Source organism: Corvus brachyrhynchos, unplaced genomic scaffold (assembly GCF_000691975.1).
Source record: "Corvus brachyrhynchos isolate BGI_N302 unplaced genomic scaffold, ASM69197v1 scaffold302, whole genome shotgun sequence".
NCBI classification, from domain to species: Eukaryota; Metazoa; Chordata; class Aves; order Passeriformes; family Corvidae; genus Corvus; species Corvus brachyrhynchos.
The window spans coordinates 92,287-118,700 of record NW_008237244.1 but is presented as its reverse complement, the minus strand read 5'-3'; the positions used below and the strand labels follow the sequence as shown (position 1 = coordinate 118,700).

The window sequence follows — 26,414 nt, the reverse complement described above, 5'->3', positions numbered from 1 at the left end:
GGGCGAGGGCCGGGCCTGCACACTGCCGGCAGCGGCAGCAGCGCCCGGCAAAATCCCGGCAAAATCCCTGCAACTCTGTCTCCTTGCGCGGTAACCAAATTAAAGTTCTAACTCCAGCTTAGTGTTTTCCAGTATTTTCTAATTTTTTAATCCTACCGTTTTTTTAAAAGGTAATTGTTACACAAGTCTTTTTAAAACTGTGACTCTCTTAACTTTATAGTTTAGCTCAGCATTAGCACGCTAAGGATCTCATCTGACCAAGTTGCTTAACGTTTGCAATTGTTTGCTGTGAGGGTAGTGAGGCATTGGCACATGTTGCCCAGAGACATTGTGGATGCCCCATCCCTGGAAACACTCAAGGCCAGTCTGGATGGGACTCTGAGCATACTACTCTATGGCAGGGGGATTGGAACTAGATGTGCTTTAAGGTCCCTTCCAACCCAAGCCATTCTATCATTAAATAATTTATATGATAAGTTTGAACTACAGAGGTTTGAAAGGTGCCTTTCATCACTATGTTTTAGTGTTCAACAAAAATTTTTCTTTACAAAATTAAAAAAGAAATTTCCTATACACACTGTTTTTCACTTATCCCTCTGTTTCACCCCTGTTTGGGTTCTGTCCCAGTTCTGTGGATAGAAACTGAGGTACAAATATTCATCATAAAAATGCTGGTTCAGCCAGCATATTCACAAGTACATGTATTTACAGGCAGTGAAATTACCTTAGTTTACAAGCATAATTGTCTTGAGTGGAATGTATCTTAACAATAAAGCCCAGAGGTCCCAATCTGTCTTGTGGTTTGATTTCTTTTTGCAGTTCTAGGGAGTGGGGTGGTGTTCTACAGGCAACACTAGTGGTATCACAGAGTCAGACAAAGGTAGAAAGAAGTAGGGAGAGATTATCAGTGAAGGAAATTAGACTGCTTCTGTGAGCATGGGTGACAGGATTGTCCTCTAATTTCTTGCATTTCAATGCAATTAACAGGAGGAACCTCCAAAACCTCTTCTGCTTTTAGATGCCCAACTTCCTCCCAGTGATGACATGTTTTTCATGCATGTAAAAAGCCTCACTTCAGCTAAATAGATCATTCTGGTCTGAATGTGGAAAGTCAATGAGAAATCAAGTTCCATTTAAAACATCTGTGCATTTTGTACAGATTATTTCTGAAGAGGTAAGCTGATCATCAGTCTCTGGTCACAGCCTTGCATTCAGAGCAGTGGGTGGCTGAGAGTGCAGATTGCAGAAATATTTGGTCAAGTGCATTGCACTAAATCATAGTGCGATTCTCTGTTAAATTCAATTTTTCATGCAGACACATCTCAAGGGGCTGCCGTTCTCTGCACGGTATCAGTTCTCCTGTTTTCTCCCCCTCATACTTGAATATTTTAGGCATTTAACAAAGTGATTCTTCCTTTGGAATGTATCAGCTTTAGAGCATCTGTATTTGTTAATTTTGAACTTTGCCTAAACACTGCCACCTTTCTCAGGACTAAGGTTGTCAATAGTTAGAAAATAAAAGAATGTGAATTCACTTAATTTTCAGACATCCTCTCAACGAGATCAGCAAAATGCTCTTAAGGGTGACCTGTAGAAGTCCAGGGAGCCTGCAGAATGCCTCAGACCCTGGCAGACTCCCTCTAGGGAGCCAGTATGCTTTAACTGGCTTCCCATTGAAGCAGCTGTAAGAACTGAATACATAAGAAAGAAAGGTAATGAAAACTGACAAGTTGAAAAGAAATTGAGAGTTTAATCTGTAAAGTTGTGCTTGAGGGGCCTTCCATCATGATATTCCTATGGAGTAGCAAAAAGAGAAAAAAATTAAGAAACTGCGGAGTATGATGAATTTACATAATTTTTTCTTGCACCAGGCGGTATTTATTAATTTCTTTTCTGCCACTTTACTGCACCTCTTTGCCTCTCAAAAAGAGAAAATGAAGTATACAAAACCTGGCAATCATAATGAACGTGTGAAATGCTCACAGATTATTTATAAGCATGCAAGTTATGTAGTTGTTGGAGATTCTCTCCCTTCTGCTCCTGCTTGGTGATGAAGAATGGTGTTTTAATAGGCAGATGGTAAAGACAATTACAGTTTGGGGCTCAGCTGGGAGTTACATCAGTTTATTGCAAATTATTAGTTGATAAATGCTTTTGTTTACAAGCAAAGTCTTAAGCAGCTTTGTAATCAGTTTATCAGCTGCAAACTGAATTTTGACAGCTTGCCTTTGGGTATACAGTCACTTTCTTCCTGGCCATTTAGAAATCATGCTGACCAAGCAGGCACAATGGTAGCTCCTATGCACCTGTATGATGCTCAGTAAACTGGCATTTCTTATTAAGCCTGTTTTGGAAGAAGTCATCAAGTGCAGAATCCTCCTCAAATGTTAATCTGTGTTAGTGTGTACAGCCAGAATCTTAACTATTTGCTCATTCATAATTTTTTTTTTTCTTTTTAATTCCATTGTGACCAGAAGTAGCTCAGTCTTTGCTTTCTGCTGTTAACAGTCTCTTACTAGATGAACTAACTGGGAGACTGGCAGTGGCTTACAATACTTGTTTACCTTGGACACCATGTATAGCTTGAAAGATGGAAATGCTTTTGATCACTGAGAGTTTTCAGTCAATTTACTTCTATCTTCTATTCTAAAAGGCAGAACTATAATACCTAGGATTTAATTAATTTCAAGGAAATCTGGGGTATTGGTATGGGGTTTTGTGTGTGGGTAGTGGTGGTTTTTTTTTAAATTAGGTACTTTTTAAATAGAGAAGACTGGGTTAGATGCTTATTATATCTTCTATGGTGTTTACATTTTAGAACATACTAAACATGCAAATCTACTTTTACTTAGTTGTTTGTTGAGTAAGAGAGACACTGATTTGTCACAGAGTTGTTTCCACTGCAGCCAGTGTAAAACATTCTAATGGCTTTAGTGGGAGAAAGACTTTTTGGAATCAGGAAGTGCTGCTTTACTCCAATGGTTGTTACAGCTGAGGTGAACTAGTTCCTGAACTTCAGCCTGTGAGCTGAACGTTAACATGGGTAAAGGTCTGAGATAACCCACAATAATAGCAACTGTTTTCTCAGGGTTACAGTGCACATAGCTAAATGCTCCGGCTTCTGTTCATTATAAAAGCTAACTTTTGTTTCTCACAAAGTCGTAAGCTTTTTCTGGAGCATGGCCCCTGTATTGAATAAGCAGGCAGGTCTCATAACCAATGTTTCTTACTTTGATTTTACCTTTCTGTAGCGTCCCTATTTCTCTTATATTTATTGTGATGATTTCCTTTACAAATACAACCTGTCACTACAGTTCCTTCTATATAATCCTTCCTTCCGCTCAGGTGCCTTTGCCATTCACTCTGCATTTGCCCAGGGGCAAGAAATGAGCCCTACAGTAGCAGGTGCAAGACAGTAGAAAAACCATTGATAAGATGCAGTCTACTCTGCTTTCCCTGTAAGAAAGAGGTGCCATTAAAGCATATCTATTGTCTCATTTAATCACCTCCTTTTTTCATACACTCCAGTCTCACAAAATAACTCTGAAAAGACAATCCACAGGCATGGTTGTGTTTGTAAGGCTACTAAAAGGTCACATTACAGCTGTGCTGTTATGGAAGCAGGGATTGTAGGAATGTGTGTATCCAAAGCCCTGCTTCAGAGTAGTTGGTTTCAGTGGTGCATTTTCTCTCTCTGTGAAACCCGGTGCATCCACAAAAGCTGGGGGGAGCAGTGGGCGTCACCTGGGAATGTCTCCTGGGAAGCTCTATGGAGAGTGCCCATTCAGTGGTCCTGTAAAAAGTGAAAGGGGAGATGAGTGTGCTGCGACACTAAGTCCTCGCTGCTTTGCAGTGGTGGCGGGAATGCAATGTGAGCAATGTCAGCAAGGGTTTATCCGTTTTTTCCAAGCTGTTTATCATATTCTTTCTGAAGGCTTAGTAAATTCTAAAATAACACTCAAGTGACACCTAATTCAAAAGTAAAAAAGGTGTAGCACTCAATTCAAAACAGAGGAATATACAAAGAAAAGAGGAGGGGGAAAAAAAGGAAGAAAACATTAAACTTGGAAAAGAACTCCTTCGACTTCCTTGTTTGAGTTTATGCTGAATTAAGGAAATATAACAGGTTTAGCATTTGTGGCAGGCTTTAATTTCAACCTCTGAGCAGCAGACTTAACTTCTTGTGATGTGGGAGGATATTACAGTTTTCAACTTCATTTTGTAAGTATTGCCATTTGTGCCAAACATTTAATAGTTTTATGCTGTGGACTGTCGTCCACCAGGAGCTGATATCACCTAAGACTTTTTAGAGCCATCTAATAGAAAGATATGTATTCATTCTGATTAGCCCAGGATTTGAACGAGGGTCCCAGAAGAGATATATAAGCCTCTTAAATGCATAGAACTTCTAAGGATATGGGTTTAACTGTCTCCCCCTGTGGTAAATAAGCTGTGACAGCTCTATCAGGGGGGAAAATGGCAAATAAAATTACCACATTATTTTCCTGTGAATATTTTTGGAGCACTAATCTATTTTGCCTCTTTACCTATTAGAACTCTGTTGAGTGTTACATGCAGACATTTAATTGGAGGAAACACACAGAAATCCTCAAACTAACAAAATGCAAGCATACAACAGTGTTAAAAATAAGAGGTCAAAATCTGTTCCTTACACTCCTTGCTCCTCAGAAACACCGTGCTTTATTGGGGGTTCAGCTGAGGGAGGTTTTTGCAGTGCGAATTTGAGAGCTGCTGCCATAAGATGGTGATGTTAGCGATAGTTGTACTGCAGCAAGGGAAAGACCTAGCCCTGACACTCACACCAAGATGCCAGGTGTAGGAGTTCTCTCCCCTAGGACTGGCAAGTTCCTTTCATATTTTTCTTTTCCTCTTTATCAGCTATATAATGCCTGACAGTTTTAACCATAAAATCATCTATTCAGATGAATACACTGTCAGCTGTCAGCATATGACTAAGCTGAAGTCAGACCCAAAGCTCAGGTTGACTCACATGCAGGAGTAAGAGCTATATTCCTAAGGGGTGTTTTCTTCCCTGTTTCTGGTCAGAGAGCTTATATCTCTAAATACAGGGGGTTAATTTGGCTAGTGCTGTTAAGCTGAGTATTTTTCTGTTGTATTGGTTCCGGAAAATGTCGTTGCAGTTTCTTTATTTTGCCTTTTGCTCAGTGAGTTAAAAATTAAGGCTCCATATTCTTTGCTGAACACAAAGGTAATAGTAAAAGTGGCAACAGAACTGGTTTGTCCACTGTATTGGTCTAATTTTATACAGTATTTTCCATTTTTGCAGGCTTATATTATGCAGTGGGTACTTAAAGGTCAAATATTTTTTGGCAATCTCCTTTGATCAGTAAACAAAGAAAAATTATAGAAGAAGCTAGGAAACAATCTCATTAATGTGGCACTAAAGCTGTTTTTTGTGAGAGTTTGAGCAGTCTGAATTTGCAAGGGTGATTTTTGAGACACTTCACAGAGAAATGGCTGGAACCCCAACATTAAAGTGCATTAATAGCAAAAATGCTGTGCAAAGTACGTATTTTGTGTACGCATGTGAAAAATGCTAAGAATTATTTAGCAACTGGAAAGACTGTTCACAAAATGCCTTTGATTTATTGCTGTATATACTACAGATCCGTATCACATATTCTTACATTATTTTATTCAAAAACTTGTATGAACCATGAGTTGGCATGTTGTAGAATACTGAAAAGGCATTAATCAACCCAAATAAACAAGTACATAGATCTATCTAACAAGTATGAAGTAGTTAATAAATTTTTAGCAATTTTATTACAGAAAAAAGGTCTAAAAGAGTAGTGCTTAATTATCTGGACTCCTCTGTGCTGGGCTGTCTTTTGATTGTATTAATGAAGCAGCTGGCCCATTGTTTCTCTTTAATTCCTCTATTGTTTTAAGAATATGTCACAGCTCTTTATTCTTTTATCAGGTGCTGTGCAGGAGGATTCACACAATAACTCATATTCCTACTGTATTTGCCAATGCACAAAGAAACCTCCAAAGCATTTTTCAAAGAAGGGGCACACATAATTTATAAGTTCTGTTCCTTGTACCACTCTACTGTCAAAAATTTCAACAGTATTGGATTTGAATGAATTATAATTTTTTTATTAAACAATGTGTCCACATATAGATATATGTACTTTGTTCATGTCAAAAATTAAAGATCTGCCCAGTAACTTGTGCTGTACTGAAATGGCATTCAATATGCTGAGTCGTCACAACCCCATGGGTAAGAAGCAGGAGGAACCCAAATACAAAGATCCCATCCTATTGTGATGTGCAAATTTTCCCTAAATGCTTAACCTGTGCAACAAAGGAGGGAAGAAAATAACTCCAACCCCCATTATCATTACTAAAAAGCACAATTTTTTGCAAGTTGGAATATTTTACTGGGAGAGGAAGGTTTAATTCAGTTGATGGTGCCTGGAAGTTGCTAAGAGCAACAGTCTGTTGTTTAAATAAATTCTGATAGTCTTTTGACCCTTCTTGCAAAAAGATGTGTGTACAGGAAATGGGCTATTATGTTGTTGCAGCAACGCAATCAAGTCCAGTAAGCTCAAATTTTACTACACAAAAGTAATAGTTCTGAATTAACTGGCACTGAAAACTGGTTTTAATAGAAATTGCCATTGATTTCCTAAACTTATATGAAAGGTGTGTGGCATTTCTGGGTCAAAAAAATGAGACTCAGATAGTTTAGCAAGGAAAACCAACTGATACTAAACACAGGAAAACTGGGATTTGCTTTTGAATATATGTTTATGCTTCTGAATCCGTGAAACACCTGTACTCAATGGAAATGCTGGTTTTAGCTGCTTGCTTTCTTAAGGCACTTTTCCTAAAAGCAACAATATAAATCAAGAGGCTTAATAGTTTAATCCATTTTGAATCTCCTTTTCCCAGTGGAGTTAGGTAAGTCTGACCTTATATATAGCCTTTTTTCAGACTGTGGTCCACAGATTCCAAATATCATTCCTTAAGGCCAGCAAAACAGAAGTGGGGAAAAAAAAAGCAGCAGCCCACCATCACAAGGCTCACTGTGCAGAATGCTGTGTTTTCCCTGGAAGTGGTATAGGGTTCTAGGGTTCTGAGGATCAAAATGGGTGAAGGGCCATTTAGCTAAATTTTCAGAGCAAATTCCTTATTTTGAATAGGATAATAGAGGCCCCTCTGTTTAAAAAAAAAAAAATTCAAATGTAGAAGAAAAAATGGAAAGGCTGTTAAAAAAAGGGTTTCTCTTCAATTATAAGTGTCTGTCCTACATAAAATAAAGTTTTGTATTAGCATGCATATCTATCACCATATTTCTCCTTATTCTGAATACAGAAGATAGCGTATTACTGCATCTAAGTATGATTTAATTGGTTCAATTTACTATATATTTTTTATACTAAAAGTGATTCCATATCTTGATGAGTCCAGATGTAGTTATGCTTCTGGTTTACAGCATCCCATTGCTTGCATTTTATTATTTTTACAAAGCAAATGTCTATCAATCATAGAGATAAATTAGAAAAAATTGTGCAAACATGACACATTGCTAAGATTTTCTCAGCCTGCTATGTAATTATTAACCTGATTTTTTGCCATTGAGGGAAGCCATGAATTACAGATAGCATGGATGAAGTTAAATGCTTTTATATTAGATACATTTTCCTATACAGTTTTCTATAGGTATGGCCATACAATATAATTGAAGCTTTGTCAGCCCTGTAGCCTAGCAACAGATAATACTGTTAGGTTACTGAATTGCTCCTGGTTGACAAGTAGGGAGTATTTTTGTGTTTATCATGTTTGCTAATGATGGGATCCTTTCCAAAAGGCTTGTCTTAATCTTAATTAGAGTTTATCAGCAGAGGTCTGCATGACATTGTGCAGACACTGATTTCATAAATAATAAAAAGTGCAAGTGAAAAATTTGGCAGGAGAAGAAGATATTTAAGACCACTGATTCTTGTAAGAGCAGCATGAATTTCCAAAATGTAATCAAGTTTGAACTGTGACTCTATTCTTTATTATCGAAACTTGCAGTACACTCCACTGCGGTTTTGACAGCAATTATGAGTATGATTTATAAGCTTCCTGTTAGGAACCAGATCTGTTTGCACAAGAATCTTGATCATAAACATTACAAAGAACAGTAAGTCCACAGTTTTTCAGGGACATCAGGACCTTACTCTTTCGTTTTTGTAGAAAGTTTTAGGTTTGGTTTGGGTTGGGTTTTTGTTTTTGTTTAAGGGTGTTTGTGGTTTTTTCAAGCAGCAGAAATATTTGCAGTGAAAGATGCAGACAAAGAAGAGAACACTGAAATAACCTTTCCATTTGGTGGAAGTTCTGAAGCTATCAGATAACTGCTTCAGTGCCTGATGTCTTTTGGTAAAGAACTCATGCCAATGCAATTGGAGTGTAATTTTTTGCTCTAGTTTGCACAACATGATATTCTTTAGCATTCCTGTCTTTTGATGATTAAATAAATGAGCACTTTTAATTCCTTGGAATGTGAACAAGAAAAAGAGTTCAAATAAATACATAGTGTTTACAGACATTTTTATTCTTTTCTTCTGCTTGACATGTATGTGTTAAATATCACATAAATTTGTTTGATTTAACCATAGATATAAATCAATACATTACAGGCTCAAGAAGCTTATTTTCAATTTCACAGAATCATAATTACCCTTTTCAAGAAAACAGCTTTCCAACGTTACAAAGCCTTCTGCTGATCTAAAACCTTCTTTTCTGCACTGGCACAAGAGTAAGACTTTTCTTACTACACCACGTAAAACCAGTAAGATCCCTTTCAGTGTAAATGGTTGTGATGGTGAGGAAACATAGTCGGGTCTTGCCTGCTTCCTCTACACAAGGCACACAGGCTTTCCCTTGCTGTTGTCGCTGATGGGCAATATGAATTGTCCAAAGATAAGACCACCAGGTGGGAATTGTCCTAAGATAAGAACACCGGGTGGGAATTGCAGGAGGAACTGTCTGGACTGCTCGCATAATAAATGCATTCCAGTGATGGGGGAGCTGTGATGGTTGCGATTGACTTCAGTACACATCGGCCTGCAAAACGGTATAAAATGCTGCTGGAGACTGGGCCACCTGGGAAAACTGGTCTCCCAGGGTTGCAGGCAGCTTCCAAATGAATTCCTGGCCTCCTTCCCCATGCCCGGCAAGAACGCCTGCAGGGTATGTCCAGGCTGAAGATAGAAAGGGTGAGTAAAAGCACCAAGATCTGGTGACATATGGAGATAAAATCCTATAGTAGCAAAAGGGGTGATTTTCTGCTTTGCATTCTGTAAGGCCAAGGACTGTAAACCTGTATGTTTCTAGCTGAACCTGTTTATCTTATAATCCTTTAGATTTGTTTGTATTATATACTGCATTGACAATATTTAGACACTGTATTAGCAATAAATATAATCGTAGTCATCCCCATAATCAGTGTCATACTTCTTGCACCTGACTGAGAGTCTTCTCTCTGCTGTGGTAGAGTAGATGACCAATGTATTCAGTTTGGACAAGAAGAGGCCCAAAATCACCCATCTACCATTGCTTTCTGACCAAGTCATATAACCATGACTATTTCAGAGGCACTGTCAGTCACTCGTCCCTGTTAAAACATCTGTTCATCCTTTCTCTTCTTCTGATGCCTGCGTCATCTTAGCACTGAGAAGTTTGGCCTGGCAAAGCTTTGTAGAACAATTTCACTCCTATAAGCTATTTCTGACAAAAGGAAAGTTGGTTAAAAAAAAAATCTAGCCAGCTTAATCAGAAATTCATCTTATATAAATAATAGTGCTTCACATTTCTTTATGAAATCTTTGTGTGTTTGCAAACATTTCATGCAAACATCTTCCTCTCTCCTTCTCATCGCTACTGGTACTTGGCTATGGCTTCCATATTATCCCTTTGAAAACCTGTTGTTAACACTACCCTTTGCTTAATGAATAGCTGTTATGCTCCTGAGAGACTGCTGCATATGCGTCAGTTGTGTCTTAGCCTGTAGAAATGTTTGTGGGAAGAAATTTTTTCCTGTTTTGTAGCTGCCAGCTGTAAGGAAGCCCTTATCCCTGACAGAGGTGTCTAGACAGCATAGTAATTCATATGATAGTCACGACTGGAACTTCCTATTAAATCTGGAAGCCTCTGTCGGGTTCTCTGCACTTGACTGTACTCTTTCTGTCACTCTTGATTGACTTGTGCTCTTTGCTTGACTGTGCAGTAGAATGCTCAAGAAGACTTCTCTTCCACAGTCTTCCCACTGTGCACGAAGGTCAGCATGTTCGCATTCACTGCATTAAGGGGAAGAAAGTCGTTTGCATCTTTCAAAACAGCAGCTTGCCTTACTCTGTGCAGGCAAGCATAGAAGGGAACAAGTGGGGACTGCACCGTGTCCTGTCCCAGTGAGTGAGTGTTGCTGCAAAGGTGTTGAGCTGCATTTACAGTAGCTGGAAGAATGCATCATTTGGGAGTTCTTCTGGGGATCTAAATTAACACAATATCATGTTCTGATGAAAACATGGACATGTATATGATGATCACTTAAATGCCTCGTTTTCTATAGACTGGGATGAAAGAAAACAAAATAACAATGTACTTCTTGAATCTGAATCCTGTTGAGCTGAAGGTTTGTATTCATATGCAGGAATGGATTTAACTTCCCTAGTTCTGATTTCCTTTATGAAGCCAAACTGGATACCATTGTGCTTCCAAAGCTGTCACACATCCCACCAGGCTGTGCCTGCCATAGGTGTGACAGTTTGCAGGAACTGGGTGGAGCAGGCAACCGGGGTCACTGCTCGCTTCAGCTGTCCGGTTTAATCTGCTGGACATGAGTCAATGCCCTGAGGAGCTCCAACATCAGGAGCCTGAGTCAGCCTTTTAGCTGATCCAGACTGATTGCAGCTGGAGACCCAGTAATCACCTTTTTTTTTTCCCCCAAGGGTACATACAGCATGGATGTTTGCTGGGATAGAGAAAGTCTCGGTTGGTTCTTCTGCAGTGACTCATTTTTATTAAGAGATCCAATGAATAATAAAGTCTAGAAAGAGCTCTTATTCTGTATTAAAAGATAGTAAAACATCAGTTGATTATTACACCTTCTGTATATAAATAAGATAGAAGTGCATGTTAAAAATGGAAATTAACTATGTGATATTTGCATCAAAAATACCCAGTTTCAGGTTCTCAAATTGCATTGTGTGTTCCATGTATTTTCATCTACAAGACTAGTTAAGTACCCTTTAGGAATTTAGCCTGGTTCTCTCTGGAGAGGCTTTATACCAGTTTAGCTCTGCAGGCTTCTGTATATTTACTGGTTATATCCAGCAATATGTCAGATTGTGCTCTTCAATTTTTTTAATTCCTGCTCAGGCATTAGGATTCTGCATTTGTAGAATTTTTTGGTACTATCTTCACTTTTCATCTTCTTATTCTCTGGAGGAAATTACTCAGATTTGCACCATTTAATGCTGTAATCTTGGTGACTAGTAAACCTTGGTATGTTTTGGTCCCTCACAGTAAATCGTTTGTAAACTTTGTAGCACCTTCAACTGCTGTTATTATGGAAGGGTGAATACAAAGACACTTTTCTGCTTTGAAACTTCTACACTACTTTGAGGTCTGGAAGCTTAGCGTATTTTACCACTGAAACACACTGTCACTGATGGTGTTTTGTTTGCTCATCTTTGAAAGCTAATAGACTGGTTTAATTAATTGTCCAAGATTTCTCTAAAACAATGTCCTAATTCTTCCATTTAGCTGTGGCATATCATACACTGTTGTTATCTCCTCTACCAGATTTTTGCAACAAGTTGTTTTAAAACTATAATCTCGTTGAAGGGGAAAAAATGAAGTGCAGTTGAAAAGGCAGTTATGCCGAAAGATAAACACAGCAATATTACTTATCAAAACGAGTACAGTTTTTGCTTGCCTAATGAATGCAACATATAGCTTTCTCTATATATACAAAACCTGAGGAAAAAAAAAAAGCTTTATAACATATAAAGTATGCAACATTATTTCAGGCATAACTGTATTGGATATGTATCTAGGCCTGAGAGTGTAGATAACACAATATAAGTGCTTTGCCTGTCTAAACATGTTAAATAAATGAGCATTCACTATCGCATTCAAATACATTAGTAGATGTACTCTCATAGTTAATTTTCTTTTTAATGCACTACACGTGACATTTGCAGCACAGAGCTATAGTGTATCTTACTGTTTGATGAAAGTTCTTCCACTTCTCCCTCTCCCCCCCCTTTTAAACAAACCTTTATTTGAATAAGCCTTTATGAAACAGATCTTTGGCATATCTTCTTTTCAGGAAGTTCAGTCAGTGTAAGCAGAGATAAAGCAGTCATGTTACGAAGAATATTACATAAGGGAAGATTTTTTAGAGAAAGAGGGTGACAAACATAAGGGAGGGGAAGAACGCCCTTAAGAGGAAATCTGATTTCTTTCTTGCAGCTGTTGGGTTTTATTGAGCTGTGATTTGCTATTCAAAGTAAAACAAACTTGGAGTTAAGAAAAAATTTACAGGAACTTTGGTGAAAATAATAATGAGGAAAGTGCTGCATAAATTATTTTCACCTATATCTTGATTTTCATAATGCTGGCTTTTTAGGAGAGAAAATGAAAAATTAAAATGAATATTCATGCTGCAAATAATTAGGAAAACTATCCCCGAATTGTTTTTCTTATACTTGAAAATTCCTATATTGGTAGAAGGAGGACAGTAAAAGTAAAAACTGTATGCCTCTTTACCTTGAATAAGCCATCGAAATTCAAAAAATAAAAAGACAGCACTGATGTTTTAAGTTCTGGAATCTGATGTTGTCAATTAAATCTTTCTGCCTTTATGTTTCCTGCAGGAGGGCAGCTTTGGTGTACCACGACCAAGGCCATCTCAGAGGGTGAAGAGCTGGTTGCCTTTGTTGTGGATTTTGACTCCCGGCTGCAGGCTGCCAGTCAGATGACTCTCACAGAAGGCATGTACCCTGCTCGCCTGCTGGACTCCATACAGCTGCTCCCACAGCAAGCTGCAATGGCATCTATTTTGCCTACAGCTATTGTGAACAGTAAGTGGGGAATACTATTCTCTGGATGTTTTTTAAAACAGCAGTACTTTAAGGCACATATGAAGAGCTAATGCAGCAATGGTGAATTCATGACCACAGAAACTACCCCACAGCTCAAAGCCTGCTTTTGTTCCCCCATCATCTCAGCGATAAAAAGAGCAGGAATAGGAGGCTAGTGAGAGCCTTACCCAGAGTACCTGACCTGCCCTCGTGTGGAGGTTCTGTGATCTGTTCCCAGAGGCAATAGAATTAGAAATTATTAAAAAAGTAGACAAGATAGGTCAGACAGCTCTCAAAGTCCAGCCTCTGCTGCTCAAGTAAGCTTGTTGCTTGCTGCTGCAGTTTCTGGTAATAATTCATGATACTCAGAAAAGGAAAAGAAACACATCCTTTCAGTGACTATTTCAAAATGCAGCAGAAATCATGCCTTATAGCAGCCCTGATTTATTGTAGTATCTCCACTCAATGTGGTTAACTAAGATTGTTTTTGCATCCTCTGGTCACCTATAGGCTCTATCATGGACAAAATGCAGCATGCATTCAAATGCTGTCCTCAGAGAGGAGGGATATTAATATTCCTGAACTGGGGCAATTCAGCACAAATTAAATTTTATATCTTTAACTTTTTCTTTTTGCTGCTTTTTATCTTTATATAGCCCTAGTACCTCATCCTCCTTTCTAAGTACTTTTCAAATATATTGGCCATTACCATGATCCTCACCAGTCATCACTTAGACTTACTGCACATTCTTAGCTCTCAGCACTTGGCAAGTCTGTCCATTTAGACCCCCATGCTGGAGCACTTCCCTGTGCTTCCTGCGGTTTTTAAGTATTATAATTAGTTATAATGAACACAGTATTTTGGGTGCAAATGCACATGCAAGCACATGATCTGCCACTCAGACTCACGCCTAATAACACAGAGTTTTGAGCACTCACAACATCTTCAAGCTCTTCACACAGTACTAGATAAAATATCCCTGGTAACACATTTCATTCCACATTTTCCTTTCAGTTTCTTTTTTCTTTCTAATTGCTTATTTTCTGGGTAAACAGTTTTGATAACTACATATTTATTGTTAGCCTATTTTAAAAGTTAAACCTTCAGATGTCCAAATCATCCAAGTGCTCTCTTCCAAGAGTGAGTTGGAGCAGCCTCATGCCCTTAAGCTAAGCACATTCATTTCTACCCACCGGTGGGGCAGCTGTGAGCTGACATACCTGCTCACAGAACCAGCAATTAGGATTGCACAGGAACTTTCCAAAAGAAGGTGTCAGAAGCACCTAAAACACCACAAAGTTACCATTGTTAGGGGAAACCTGTGTTTGTAGCCAGCAGATGAACGGGAGCTGCTACAGCGGGTTACCTTGCCTAAATGTCACAGCTTGTGTGCACATTCTTGTGCAAATTTACGAGACCAACTCTGGGCTTTGGCAAAGTAGTCAGGTTTCTACAACATCACATTTCTGAAAACATCTTTGCTGCCAGCACTGACTTTTGCAGAGCCCTGGAAAGCCACTGAACATTGCTAAGAGGAGTCCTTAACTTTATGGTGCATCAGTTCTTGCCATACAGGTTTAGCAGCAACTCAGAGTAACCTCTGTGTTCTTGACTCCAGGAAGATGCTAAAACAGCAAGTCTCACTGCTCAGAACTTTCCACGTCGGTTTTAACTCTGCCTCTGATTATATGGGGCTATTGTCACATTTCAGTGTTGAGTTGGTAAAATTCAGTTTCTTCATTAAAGTCTTGAACTAGAAGTCCATCAGCAAACCGAATCAACCTCTAGATTTGTAATGAGCCATCTCTTAAGCATTCTTTTTCTAGATCTCTGAAAAAAATTCCATTTCTAGAAAAAAAAAGTTGGTTTTGTAAGTTGTTTGGGAGGTTTTTTTATGTTTCCTAATATTTGCTAGTTGAAAAAACAAAATTAGAATATCACTCTTGGCTCATTCAGCTTGAGCTTGAATGTTTCATTTTCTGAATTGATCCATTGAAATATTTGGAAAGTATCCATTGAAATAAATTGAAATATTTTGGTTTTAAGTAATTAAAACATTAGCTTCAAGTAGCCTTTATCTGGTTTGCATCGCTTTAGAGTAGTAATAGTTTCAGATCCCATCCCTGTATATCATTCTCCCTGAAATTCCATCCTCTCACCATGCAAAACTCCTCAAATGCGTTTCCTCTGCTTGGCATGGAATGGGAGTCACATATTCACCGTGCGTAACTGCAGCTACAGACTGTCCACGCCATCTAACCCATAGGAAATAAAGATGGCTGGAAGTCAAATTCATTAAGATAATCAGAAAGTTCAATTCTGTGATGGAATGCAGTCAAATGAATTCAAATAGGACGTTGCCCATATCAGAATTTCCAATTAGTACTTTTGGACTTTTCTGTGGAAATCTCAACAGTTCAACTTTTTTAAACCATTAAGGCCAAAACCAAATGTTGAAATGTCAGCTTTAAAGTGAGGTGGACATTTCAAATGATGCAATCTCTGCCAGTAATGTTTTAATAGTGGTGTATGTTGGAATACTAACTGCTCCATTAAATGTTTGTGTCTTAAATCCATGCACAATTATTCAATGGCAAAGGGAAAAACAGAAATTGGTAGTGGTATAAATATTATTTTGCAAATTCATGAGCAGAAAAATAGACAAGCATTAGCATTGCAATCAGAGAAGCAAACTACGCAATGTAAATTTTGGCTGCCTTTGTAAATATTTAGCAAATAAAAGACTCATCCATGTCAATGGGTTGGAGTCTTCCACTTTGTTCACCCAAAGGAATTGAAACAGAGCACTTTTCCTATACACATCAATATTTGAAATTAAACATAAATTGTCATGAATGATAATGAATTGCATCATCAGCTACACACGCCATGTTTTCAGAGCACCCAGCCATTCTTCAAGACTAAGTTAATTACAGTCTCTAGCAGCTCTTTGCATTCTGAAGTCAGGGGGAGTTTTGATGTTGATCTAGATGTGTTTTGATGTTGACTGGAATTACCTGATCCTGAGATCAGCTGTCACAGTCTGGGGTTACTTATAATTTTATCCTCTCTTAGTCTCAAAAACAGTCGAGAGGTGTCCGGACCAGGTGCAGAGAATGGTCCTAGACCTATGACAGCTCCTGAAATTTATGCATGAATGGGAATGGTGTTCATTGACTTAAGCCAAAGGGACTAGTCTCATGATTTAACAATATAAAGAAGTTCCAGCGCTCACGCACGGATCCTGTCACAGTTTAATTTACTAGTGTAGATGTGCCCCAAGAGAGCAGGGATTTCTTCTTGTTCTTACTGATACAGTGGAAGGTTCAGTTTTCAGAAAGGTCAAATGAATCTTTTGTCTTTCTGAAATGTATACACAAAAGGTGTCCTTTGACAAGACATTAACACACAAATATCTTTCCACTTCGTGTAAATATACCATCTGCATTATTACTCTTCACATCAGTAAAGTATGTAGCTTCTAATGCAGGATCAGACTTGTGCTGCTGAAAACACTCTGTGCAACCTCTGCATGGTCTCTCCTCAGAGGAGCTGCTGACACTTTGGGATAGGAGACAATGAAAAATTGTCTTATTCTCAGTAAATATCCTCTATGCATAGTGGAAAGTGGAAAACCAACAATTTACTGAAAACAAAAGGACAAAAAATACATAAGAAATTTCAGTTTCTGTAATTAATAAAAACAAGAACCAAGGAAATAAACATGCTGCTTACTATAATATCACCTTCAATACGGTAGGATCTTAAGGAAAAGTAGTCTAGTCTGGACTCCTGCATATCAGAGCAACAGGATTTTACAGTAATAATTTCATAAGCATACTGAAAATACATTCTTCAGAATGATCTGCAGTTACCACTCAAAAATTCCAAGTCCCAGAGCTGGAAAGTCTTGTGCACACAGAAAAAAAATTGAAAGATATCACCTAATGAGTAGTGATGTATTGGAAATATAGCATAGTCCCTGAATTAGTATTGCATGTTCCCAACAAACATTTAATTTAATTTAATTTTTTTTAAATAATTATGTGCCAAAAACTTCTAGCTGTTTTCTTCATGCAGTTTTTTTAAAATATCCTCTTGAAAGAAAGAACTGTGTCCTGTCTTAGTCTCTCATCTGCAAGTGACATTTTAATAAACCCGTATCTCTGCTTTCAATATTTTATTAAATAAATATTTTTTAATGGGGAAGGGAGAGGAATTAATCTAGCTGTGTTAATTGGTTGGCACCAAGTGAACTGCGGCTAACCTGCACCTGCTTATACTTGCTTGTAGAGGACATATTCCCTTGTAAATCCTGTGGCATTTGGTACCGAAGTGAGCGGAACCTGCAGGCCCATCTCATGTACTACTGCAGTGGGAGGCAAAGAGAGGGGCCGCAGCTGTCAGAGGAGAGTGAGGACAGTGCTCAGCAGATATCCAGTGTCTGCCCCTTTCCACAGTGCACCAAAAGCTTTTCGAATGCAAGAGCTCTGGAAATGCACCTAAATTCTCACAGTGGTAAGTACCATGTATTTTTGTGTATCATCTTCTAGATTTAGCTATTTGAAGAGTTATTCAGTATAGACATTCAGTGGATCAATGTCTCTCCAAATATATGCAAGCACTGCATATAGATAATACCAAAATGTCAACAGTTTCTGACCTGTGTTCTACACCAAGCACCTCTCCCAGGTAAGCAGTGTCATCTTTCTTATCTACTAATCCTCATTTGAATGTTGTCTCTCTCTTAATGTGTATACACACATACAGGCAGCATTTTTCCACTGGTGAAGGTATGATCAGGAATCCAGACACAATCAATTACTTCAGGATTCCAGCTACCAAACATACAACCAGAGAACATGTCCTTCTGAAGTAATGTCTGAGTGCCCTAGAGGAGGCTTCTTAGGCAGAAGGCTTTAAGGATCATGGTCCAGAACTCTGTGCTTTTATGAGGACACTTGTATCATAAAAAATTTCTTGTTTGATAGAAATATTCTTTTTCCTTCTTATAAATATAAAATGGGGATAGTATTTTAGAATCACAAAAACAAAGAACGGTAGGTTTGTCTAGGTTGGAAAAGACCTTTGAGATCATCAAGTCCACCCTAAACCATGTTGCTAAGCACCACATGAGCATGGGGTAGATGACCAATTTTCAGTTGAATTAGGGATGGAAACACAAGTTAAAAATTTTCAGGACATTTTGCATTGGAGTTTTCAGTAGCAGAGAAAACCCACAAGAAGAAAGACTGCAGTGTCAGTGTGTGGTGTGTTTGCTGTCTGGTGTACAGAGCTGTTTCTGGAAAGGGGCAAGGGCTCTACAGGTGCTCCTGATCCTCCCGTTAAATGAATGGAGTCTAAAGGACATTAATGGGTGGAGAAGAAAGCCTTATTTGGCTTCAGTGTAAAAACTCCTGGGGCATATGTAGTCTACTCTGCGGATTTGGTGAAGTAAAAAATGTTCCTCTGATACTTGGGCAGCAATTGCAAATCTAAAAGGCAACATACTGCCTTGGAGGAGTTTGGCACCTCCTGGAAAAGGAGTGGAAGAGTGCTGAGTGAAAACTTCTTTATGTAGACAACACAGAAAACCCTTAACCATTCATTTAGAGGTCAGATTTTTTTTGCTTCAAGATCTTAACTTTGAATATCAGGCTATTGCCATTTTCTTTTTGTTGCCTAGAAAATATTTCACTGTTCAGTAAACCAGCAGAACCATAGGCTACAACAGCTTCAATAAGATCAGGTGAATGCAGCCCAGTGTGTCTTACAGCCTAGTAATTATAACCAGATACTCTGGGAAGATTACAGACAAATTTCTCCCCAAGCAGAGGAAAACTCTGAAATATTTGCCATTGTGCAGAAGATTTGCTTCAACTATTTGCATTTAGTGACATACCATTGGCTTAGCTGTTGGGGATTTTGAGCCATGAGCTGCAAGTGACCATGTCTGCCTGTAATCTAGAGATAAGCATCTGTGTTCCTTGAAAGACATAGATCTGAGATTGTGGTGAATTTCCAGTAAGAATCTTTAGTTATTTCTTAGAGCAGAGGATAAACCTCAGGCCTTTCCCTTTCTTTTTAGTCATAAACCAGTCTATTCAATCATTCTTGCTCTCTTTCAGATCCTGTCAGTCTTTACTTTTCTGTACAGATTATCAGAAGTTATAACACCTTCTGCAGTAGGCATGAAACATTCCTTTTCCAAATGCCTTGTAATCTTTGGAAGCCCTGTGTTTGTTCCACCTTCTGTTACTGTTCTCGCTGGAGGCTCTAGCAGATCCACACCATTGGAACACACAGAGCCCTGACTGAAATTCAAAGTCCCCACCATAGAGCTGCTGTCACTGTACCACATGATGGGGAAGCATGTGCTGTGTACCTCCTTGGTTCCCTTCTGGCCTCTGAGGCCAAGAGCAGGTCAAATTTCAAATGTCACTCACAACTTGGGGGGTCACTGGTGCTAGGGAAGAAGGGCGGACCTCCAGGTACAACAGCTTGCCTACCCATAGAGTGAGCTACAACATTCTTACAGTTTTGTATTGTCCAGCTACCACACGCCTACTTCACCTGACTGAGGTGTGGTATATGTGTGTGTATGTGTAGGCAGAACAAATACTCATTTTAAATTCTGAATATCATCCCTATCAATATTTTTTCAGTTTTTATGGTCTAAAATGTAACTAGAATCCATGTTGTTGCAGTAGAGAAACGTGGTGTTGCAGTAGAGAAATTTGGTCTTATCTCTTTTTAAAGCATTTTCAATTTCAAAATGCTATGAAACATGGAGTTTTTTGTTTAGACAGTGATTGTGAGATGTCTTTGAATGCACTGTTCTTGATAAAGTGGTAGTGATTTCATGAGGAAAAGGTGCTGTATTATAGCTGTAGTTGCCAACGGCCATTATATGTGAAAGATAAAATGTCAGTGTCTTACTGCTCCTCCTCCCTTCACAAGGAACACAGCTCATCAGTCCTTTCTGATGAGGATAGATCTGTAACCTCTTTCCACACTACAGACAACCTATGCAAGCAAAGAGCAGAGCATCAATAATGCTCAAAATGCTACTTCTGCTTTGTGTGTGGCTTTGAGGCACACTGAGGGCTCTACCTCAAGCTACATCTTGACCTTGGTGTGGTCTCTGTGCATTCAAAATTTCCAGCAATTGTGCATGGGGAACATTATGTCTCCCTGTAGTTGTAACTGTAATTTCTGAGACCTTTTCATTTAGAATAAGTCCAGTCTATTTTTATCCTTTCCCTTTTTCTTTCTCTCCCTTCAGCTCTGATGAATGCATGCAAATACTAGGACTCTCCAAAGCAGAGCAGAAATCTGGGAATAACCTAGGAGTTTGATGAAAAACCAATTTAAGTATTTTCAGGGTGACTAATACCATCTCATTAGAAGAAAATTAGTTATTCTCACTGTATTTGTACCTTCTGTGCAACTGATTTCCCAGTATACTTCATGTGGGGCAAAATGGTCAGTTTATTTCGTATTTTGCTTTTTTCTCTAGGAGTGAAAATGGAAGAATTTCTCCCACCTGGTGCTAGTCTGAAATGCACAGTTTGTACTTACACTGCAGACTCAGTGATTAACTTTCATCAGCACCTGTTCTCGCATCTTACTCAAGCTGCCTTTAGATGCAATCACTGCCATTTTGGCTTCCAAACTCAGAGGGAGCTACTGCAGCACCAAGAGTTACATGTCTCTGGCAACAAAATTCAGAGAGAAAGTGACATTGAACACTCTCCAAGTGGAAATGAAGAAGGTTTACAGCCAGCAACGGACCTGTTGAGCAGAAATGATGTTCCCCAGAGCCAAAAGACCATGCAGACTAAAGATGCAAGTTCTGATACAGAGCTTGATAAATGTGAAAAAAAGGCTCCACTTTTCCTTCCAAACCAGAGGCCAGAAACCCAGCCTGCAGCAAATAAGCAGAGTTTTTCATATACCAAAATAAAATCTGAACCATCCAGTCCAAGACTTGCTTCATCGCCAGTTCAGCCTAATATTGGTCCTTCTTTCCCAATGGGACCTTTTCTTTCCCAGTTTGCTTTTCCCCAAGACATCACTGTGGTTCCTCAGGCTTCAGAGATATTAGCCAAAATGTCGGAACTGGTCCATCGAAGGCTGAGGCATGGAAGTAGCAATTATCCGCCTGTAATTTACAGTCCTTTGATGCCTAAAGGGGCTACATGTTTTGAATGCAACATAACATTCAATAATTTGGACAACTATTTAGTACATAAAAAGCATTACTGCAGCAGCCGATGGCAGCAGATGGCAAAGTCACCAGATTTTTCCAGCGTTCCAGAAAAAATGCCTGAAGCTGTAAGTCCCAGTAATGGTCAAAGCTCTATAAACATCCTGAATGCAGCTCCTCACGCATCAGATCCAGAAAATCAACTTCTGCAGACATCTTGCTTAAACTCTTCCAATGTTTTAGATTTGATTGGGCCAAACAATAAAAGTCATGAAAAAGACTTTACTGCACAGCCTAAGAAGTTGTCAACTGCAAGCAATGGTGATGAGAAGATAAATGGAAAACCTTCTGATGTGAAGAATCCCAATGCTCCCTTAGTAGAGGGGGAGAGTGACCCTAACAAGACCACGTGTGAAGCTTGTAATATTACTTTCAGCAGACATGAGACCTACATGGTCCACAAGCAGTATTACTGTGCCACTCGCCACGATCCCCCGCTGAAGAGATCTGCTTCCAACAAAGTGCCTGCCATGCAGAGAACAATGCGTACTCGGAAGCGAAGGAAGATGTATGAGATGTGCTTACCAGAGCAAGAGCAGAGGCCACCACTAGTTCAACAGCGATTTCTAGAAGTTGCTAATCTTGGAAATCCTTGTACATCTACTCAAGAGTCAACAGAGGGCCTTGGAGAATGTTACCATCCACGATGTGATATCTTTCCAGGAATAGTCTCAAAGCATCTGGAAACATCGCTGTCTATTAACAAGTGCGTTCCAGTTTCAAAGTGTGACACTGCCCACTCCACCGTGTCTTGCTTGGAGATGGATGTGCCAATAGATCTCAGTAAAAAATGCTTACCCCCATCGGAGAGGACATCCACTTCTCCCAAAAGGCTGCTGGACTACCATGAGTGCACTGTTTGCAAGATCAGTTTTAACAAGGTAGAGAACTACCTGGCTCACAAGCAGAATTTTTGTCCTGTCACTGCTCATCAGCGTAATGACCTGGGACAACTTGACAGTAAGGTGTTTCAAAACCCAGAAAGTGAAAGAAACAGCCCAGATGTCAGTTATGAGAGAAGCATAATCAAATGTGAGAAAAATGGAAACTCGAAACAGTCCTCTCCTAATGGAAACTTATTTTCCACACACTTAGCGACACTTCAAGGACTGAAAGTCTTTAGTGAAGCAGCCCAGCTTATTGCTACAAAAGAAGAAAACAAACATTTGTTTCTTCCACAATGCCTTTACCCTGGAGCAATAAAGAAAGCTAAAGGAGCAGATCAGCTTTCTCCATATTATGGAATAAAGCCAAGTGATTACATTTCTGGTTCTCTCGTCATTCATAATACTGATTTAGATCAAAGCACAACTACAGAAAGTGAATCTCCGAAAGGCCAGGCACCTTCGAATGGATGTGCTGTGCAGAAGAAAGAATCTCTTCCACTACTGCCGAAAAACCGAGGCATGGTAATAGTTAATGGGGGACTAAAACAGGAGGAAAGACCTGCTGCTAACCCACAGCAAGAGAACATTTCCCAGAATCCTCCACATGAAGATGGGCACAAGTCTCCTTCTTGGATCTCTGAGAATCCCTTAACTACAAATGAAAATGTCTCTCCAGCAATTCCTACAGCAGAGGAACAGTTGTCTAGTATAGCTAAAGGTGTGAACGGCTCTACCCAGGCTCCAACCAGTGGAAAGTATTGCCGACTGTGTGACATCCAGTTCAACAATCTTTCAAACTTTATAACTCATAAGAAGTTTTATTGCTCTTCACATGCAGCAGAACATGTCAAATGAAACAATCGGTCACCTTTGGTACCTGTGTTTAGCATATTGTTCCACACAGTTTAAAGAAAGTTTGAATTACATCTGGACAATCAGGAGATTTCACTATTGCTGAGTTGAAGACTTAAAGGTGTAATTTCATTACAGTCCATTAGTAAAGTGTATTATTGGTGCCATTTTCAAAAATATTAATTTATTTTACCAGCAGTATTCATAGCTGTAGTTATGTTATTTTTTATTTAAAAACTTTATATTAAAGTCATTTGTAATGTTATTGTATAGTTATTGTGTAGCACATATGGTTTGCACTGTATAGTAGATTTTAAAGAAAATAGTCGCAAACAATACAGAAAAGCATTTTAGAAATAGCTTCAAAAGCACTTGTGTATCCTGATTTTTTTTCTTATATGCTGTTGCAGATATATGTATATGCTAAAATATAACTTGCAAAGAAGTTTCAACTATGCTGTAAAGTTCGCCTTAAAATTTCAATTTTTTTGAACAATTGGGCTCAGTTTGCACTTTATATTTTAGCAGATACAGTACCTTAGTCATTAGGCTTTGCATTTGTATGTAGCAGTATGTTTCTGTCCACTTTCTTAATCTGAAACGTACGTTAAATGAAGATGGCATTTTCTTTCTTGTATAGTACTTGTATTTTCTTTTGCTGATGCATCTCTGTCTCAATTTTTAAACCTTTGCTGTTAAATGCAATACTTTATAAAGAATGAACAAAATTACTGGAAGCAGTATTGTAAGAAATGAGGTCATATCAATCAGTTTTATCTTTTTAAAGGCACAGTCTAAAACAAAACCCTAAACTCAATGCTGCAATTATGAATCTAATTCATATATAAGATATATTTAAATATAAGAGTAGCAATACTGCAACTGGTGATCACAAAGATAATGTTCTACTTCTGATAGAAATAATTTCTCAACAAATGTTGTTACTATGCATGTATATGGATGGAATAAAATTCCAGATCATTGGAGAAGTTTGGCAGTAATTTCTTTAATTTTTTTTAAATTTTATTTTGTTTTTCAAGGTGGATTTAGAGCTCACAAACTGTAAAGAAGTTCTTAGGAACAAGCTAACATTGCCTTCTCTTCAGTGGAAGCAAAGTGTTCAAGGAGACAATGAGTACAAAGGATACCTCCACTTCCAGGGAGTCTCTACTAACAGGTCACTAGTGCAACTGGGTCTAAGACTGCCTAGTGAACTAAAACTTAAAATGTGAGGGTCTGAAAGCAGGAAGGCTGTTCTCTTTACTGGTGCCAAGGCACACATACTTTCCTGCAGTATCTCCCTATGTCAAAATAGTGGAACAATCTCCTTCCTAATACCTCTGGTGTGATTTTTCATGTGTTCAGTGTTCTTACATGAAAAACAAGAGCATTCATTTAAGAGAACAACAGTTTGCTCCACTAATTCAGTATAGAAATATTAGTCAATAATTTATGTTATATTAAAATCTGAACTAATGCACAATTAATACCATTTGCTTGCAATTGTTTAGTCTCCTGTACACAGTTTTCATTAAAAAATTGATATTATAAAAATGATCTATTCATACACTTTCATCCTACAAATTTGAAAACAAAACCATGATCTGAATAGCTGCATAAACAGTTGTATTTTAGTTCCTATATCAGCCAAAGAAACAACTCATAACTAGCTATGTGAAAGGATGGTATTTCTGCTGAGCAGCCAGTTGGAGTCTAGCATAAGAGCATAAAATGCCTCTGGCTTTCAGCAACCCCATTTCTGTGTAGTTTGCAACTCAACTGTTCCTTTTTTTTTATTTGTAAGGGTAGCTACATGTAATCCAGTAGCAAAAATAATAAACACTTCAAAACTGTAGTTAACTCTGCTGATTAGCTGCGCTTTAAATACAGGTCAAGAGTGCTTAAAATTTTACTAATTCTCACTTGAAACAAAGATATCAGATGCATACATTCATTTCAGTAGGCCCAAAGTTGGTCCTATAGCAAAAAGTTTGGATAATAACACTTGTGAAGAAGAAAAAGCATTACAATCACAGGGAGAATGAAACAGACAAAATGTCCATGGTTATCAATTAAACATTGATTAGAAAACACACCAGGATATCTAAGACTTCACACTATTTGCAATAGATGGTACATTTTGGCCTTTTTGGTGGCAAACATTATTTTGAAGATTATCCATCATTCAGTAATGGGTTAAAGAACCAGGTGAATACATTTGGATTGAAATAACCTAATTCTGAAAGATCCACATGCGTAGATGAAAATTTTTTAGGTGAAGCTGGTCAGGAGGCCATAGGTTTTGTAATTTACAATTGCTGAGCTCTAGGGGTGTGTTTAGACAGTGAGACAGTAAAGGAAAATACCAGGGTTAAAGTGAATACCTAGTTGAAAAGTGATGCTGAAAGGGGAAAGCCTTATCACAAACAATTTCTGATCCAGAAATGCTGAGGGCTCCTGATATATTCCAGAGGTAGATTAAAGCCTGCCATGCTGTGTTATATTCTTCCCACTGGCTAGTCCAATTTTCTTTCACACAACAGAATAATTCTAGTAGTATTTTCTCTTTATAAATCATCTATTTGGTTGACTGCTTCCATTTTTACAAGTTCAAAACAAGCACAACCTGTTCATTTGTGGGTACAGAGTTACTCCATTGTAAGCACATTTTATATATTTTACTCACTTCCCAGGAACAGCTGGCAATTCTGACACGTGCTAAACACCTAAGTTATACCATCACACTCTCTGAAAGTAAAACTGTACACAAGCTAGGTCGGTAGCAGATACTATAATTTGATTTTTTTATACATATGTTAAAAATAGAAAGCATTTTAAAAAAAGCTGCTCACATAGCTTGGTTCAGGAATCCTGTTTTCCCATAACTTTATAGACTGTTTTCAATTGTTTCACTTTCTTTATTGCACTCATTTTTTAATTTGTTCATGTGAAATAAGAGCATAAACACTTTGACCAGTCAGGAATCTCTCTCGTGTTTCTTAAACCAGTTTGCACAATACTGGTCTAATCCCAGCTGGGGACTTGAAGCACATCTACATTCAAGTCATAAGTGTTGTTTACAGGAATAAACTACTTAAATGTTTTTTAACCAAAGGGTTATTTGTGTTCTCTTCAGATTATATCGACATGTTTGTCCAAGGTGATAAAGTGCCTATTGCTAAAAGCTTCTCTTCCCAAGTCCTTCTTTAAGATTTTTGTAGGTTTATTAATTATTTATCAAATCACCTGTGCAAAAGGAGTCCATCCTTAGTTAGTCTTTG

At 38.4% G+C, this 26,414-nt stretch overlaps 1 protein-coding gene across 2 annotated transcripts in view; it reads left to right on the top strand.

Annotated features, from left to right (window-relative positions):
* Positions 1-26,113, top strand: part of ZFPM2 (zinc finger protein, FOG family member 2) — a 308,016-nt gene extending 281,903 nt beyond the window's left edge. For both annotated transcript variants that reach the window (XM_017730299.1, XM_017730298.1), the window contains 3 exons: positions 12,918-13,124; positions 17,419-17,643; positions 20,645-26,113. In XM_017730299.1, the coding sequence (XP_017585788.1) occupies positions 12,918-13,124; positions 17,419-17,643; positions 20,645-23,136 (2,924 nt within the window). In that variant the 3' untranslated portion in view covers positions 23,137-26,113. The remainder of the gene's footprint in view (positions 1-12,917; positions 13,125-17,418; positions 17,644-20,644) is intronic.
* The last annotated feature ends 301 nt before the right edge of the window (positions 26,114-26,414 follow it).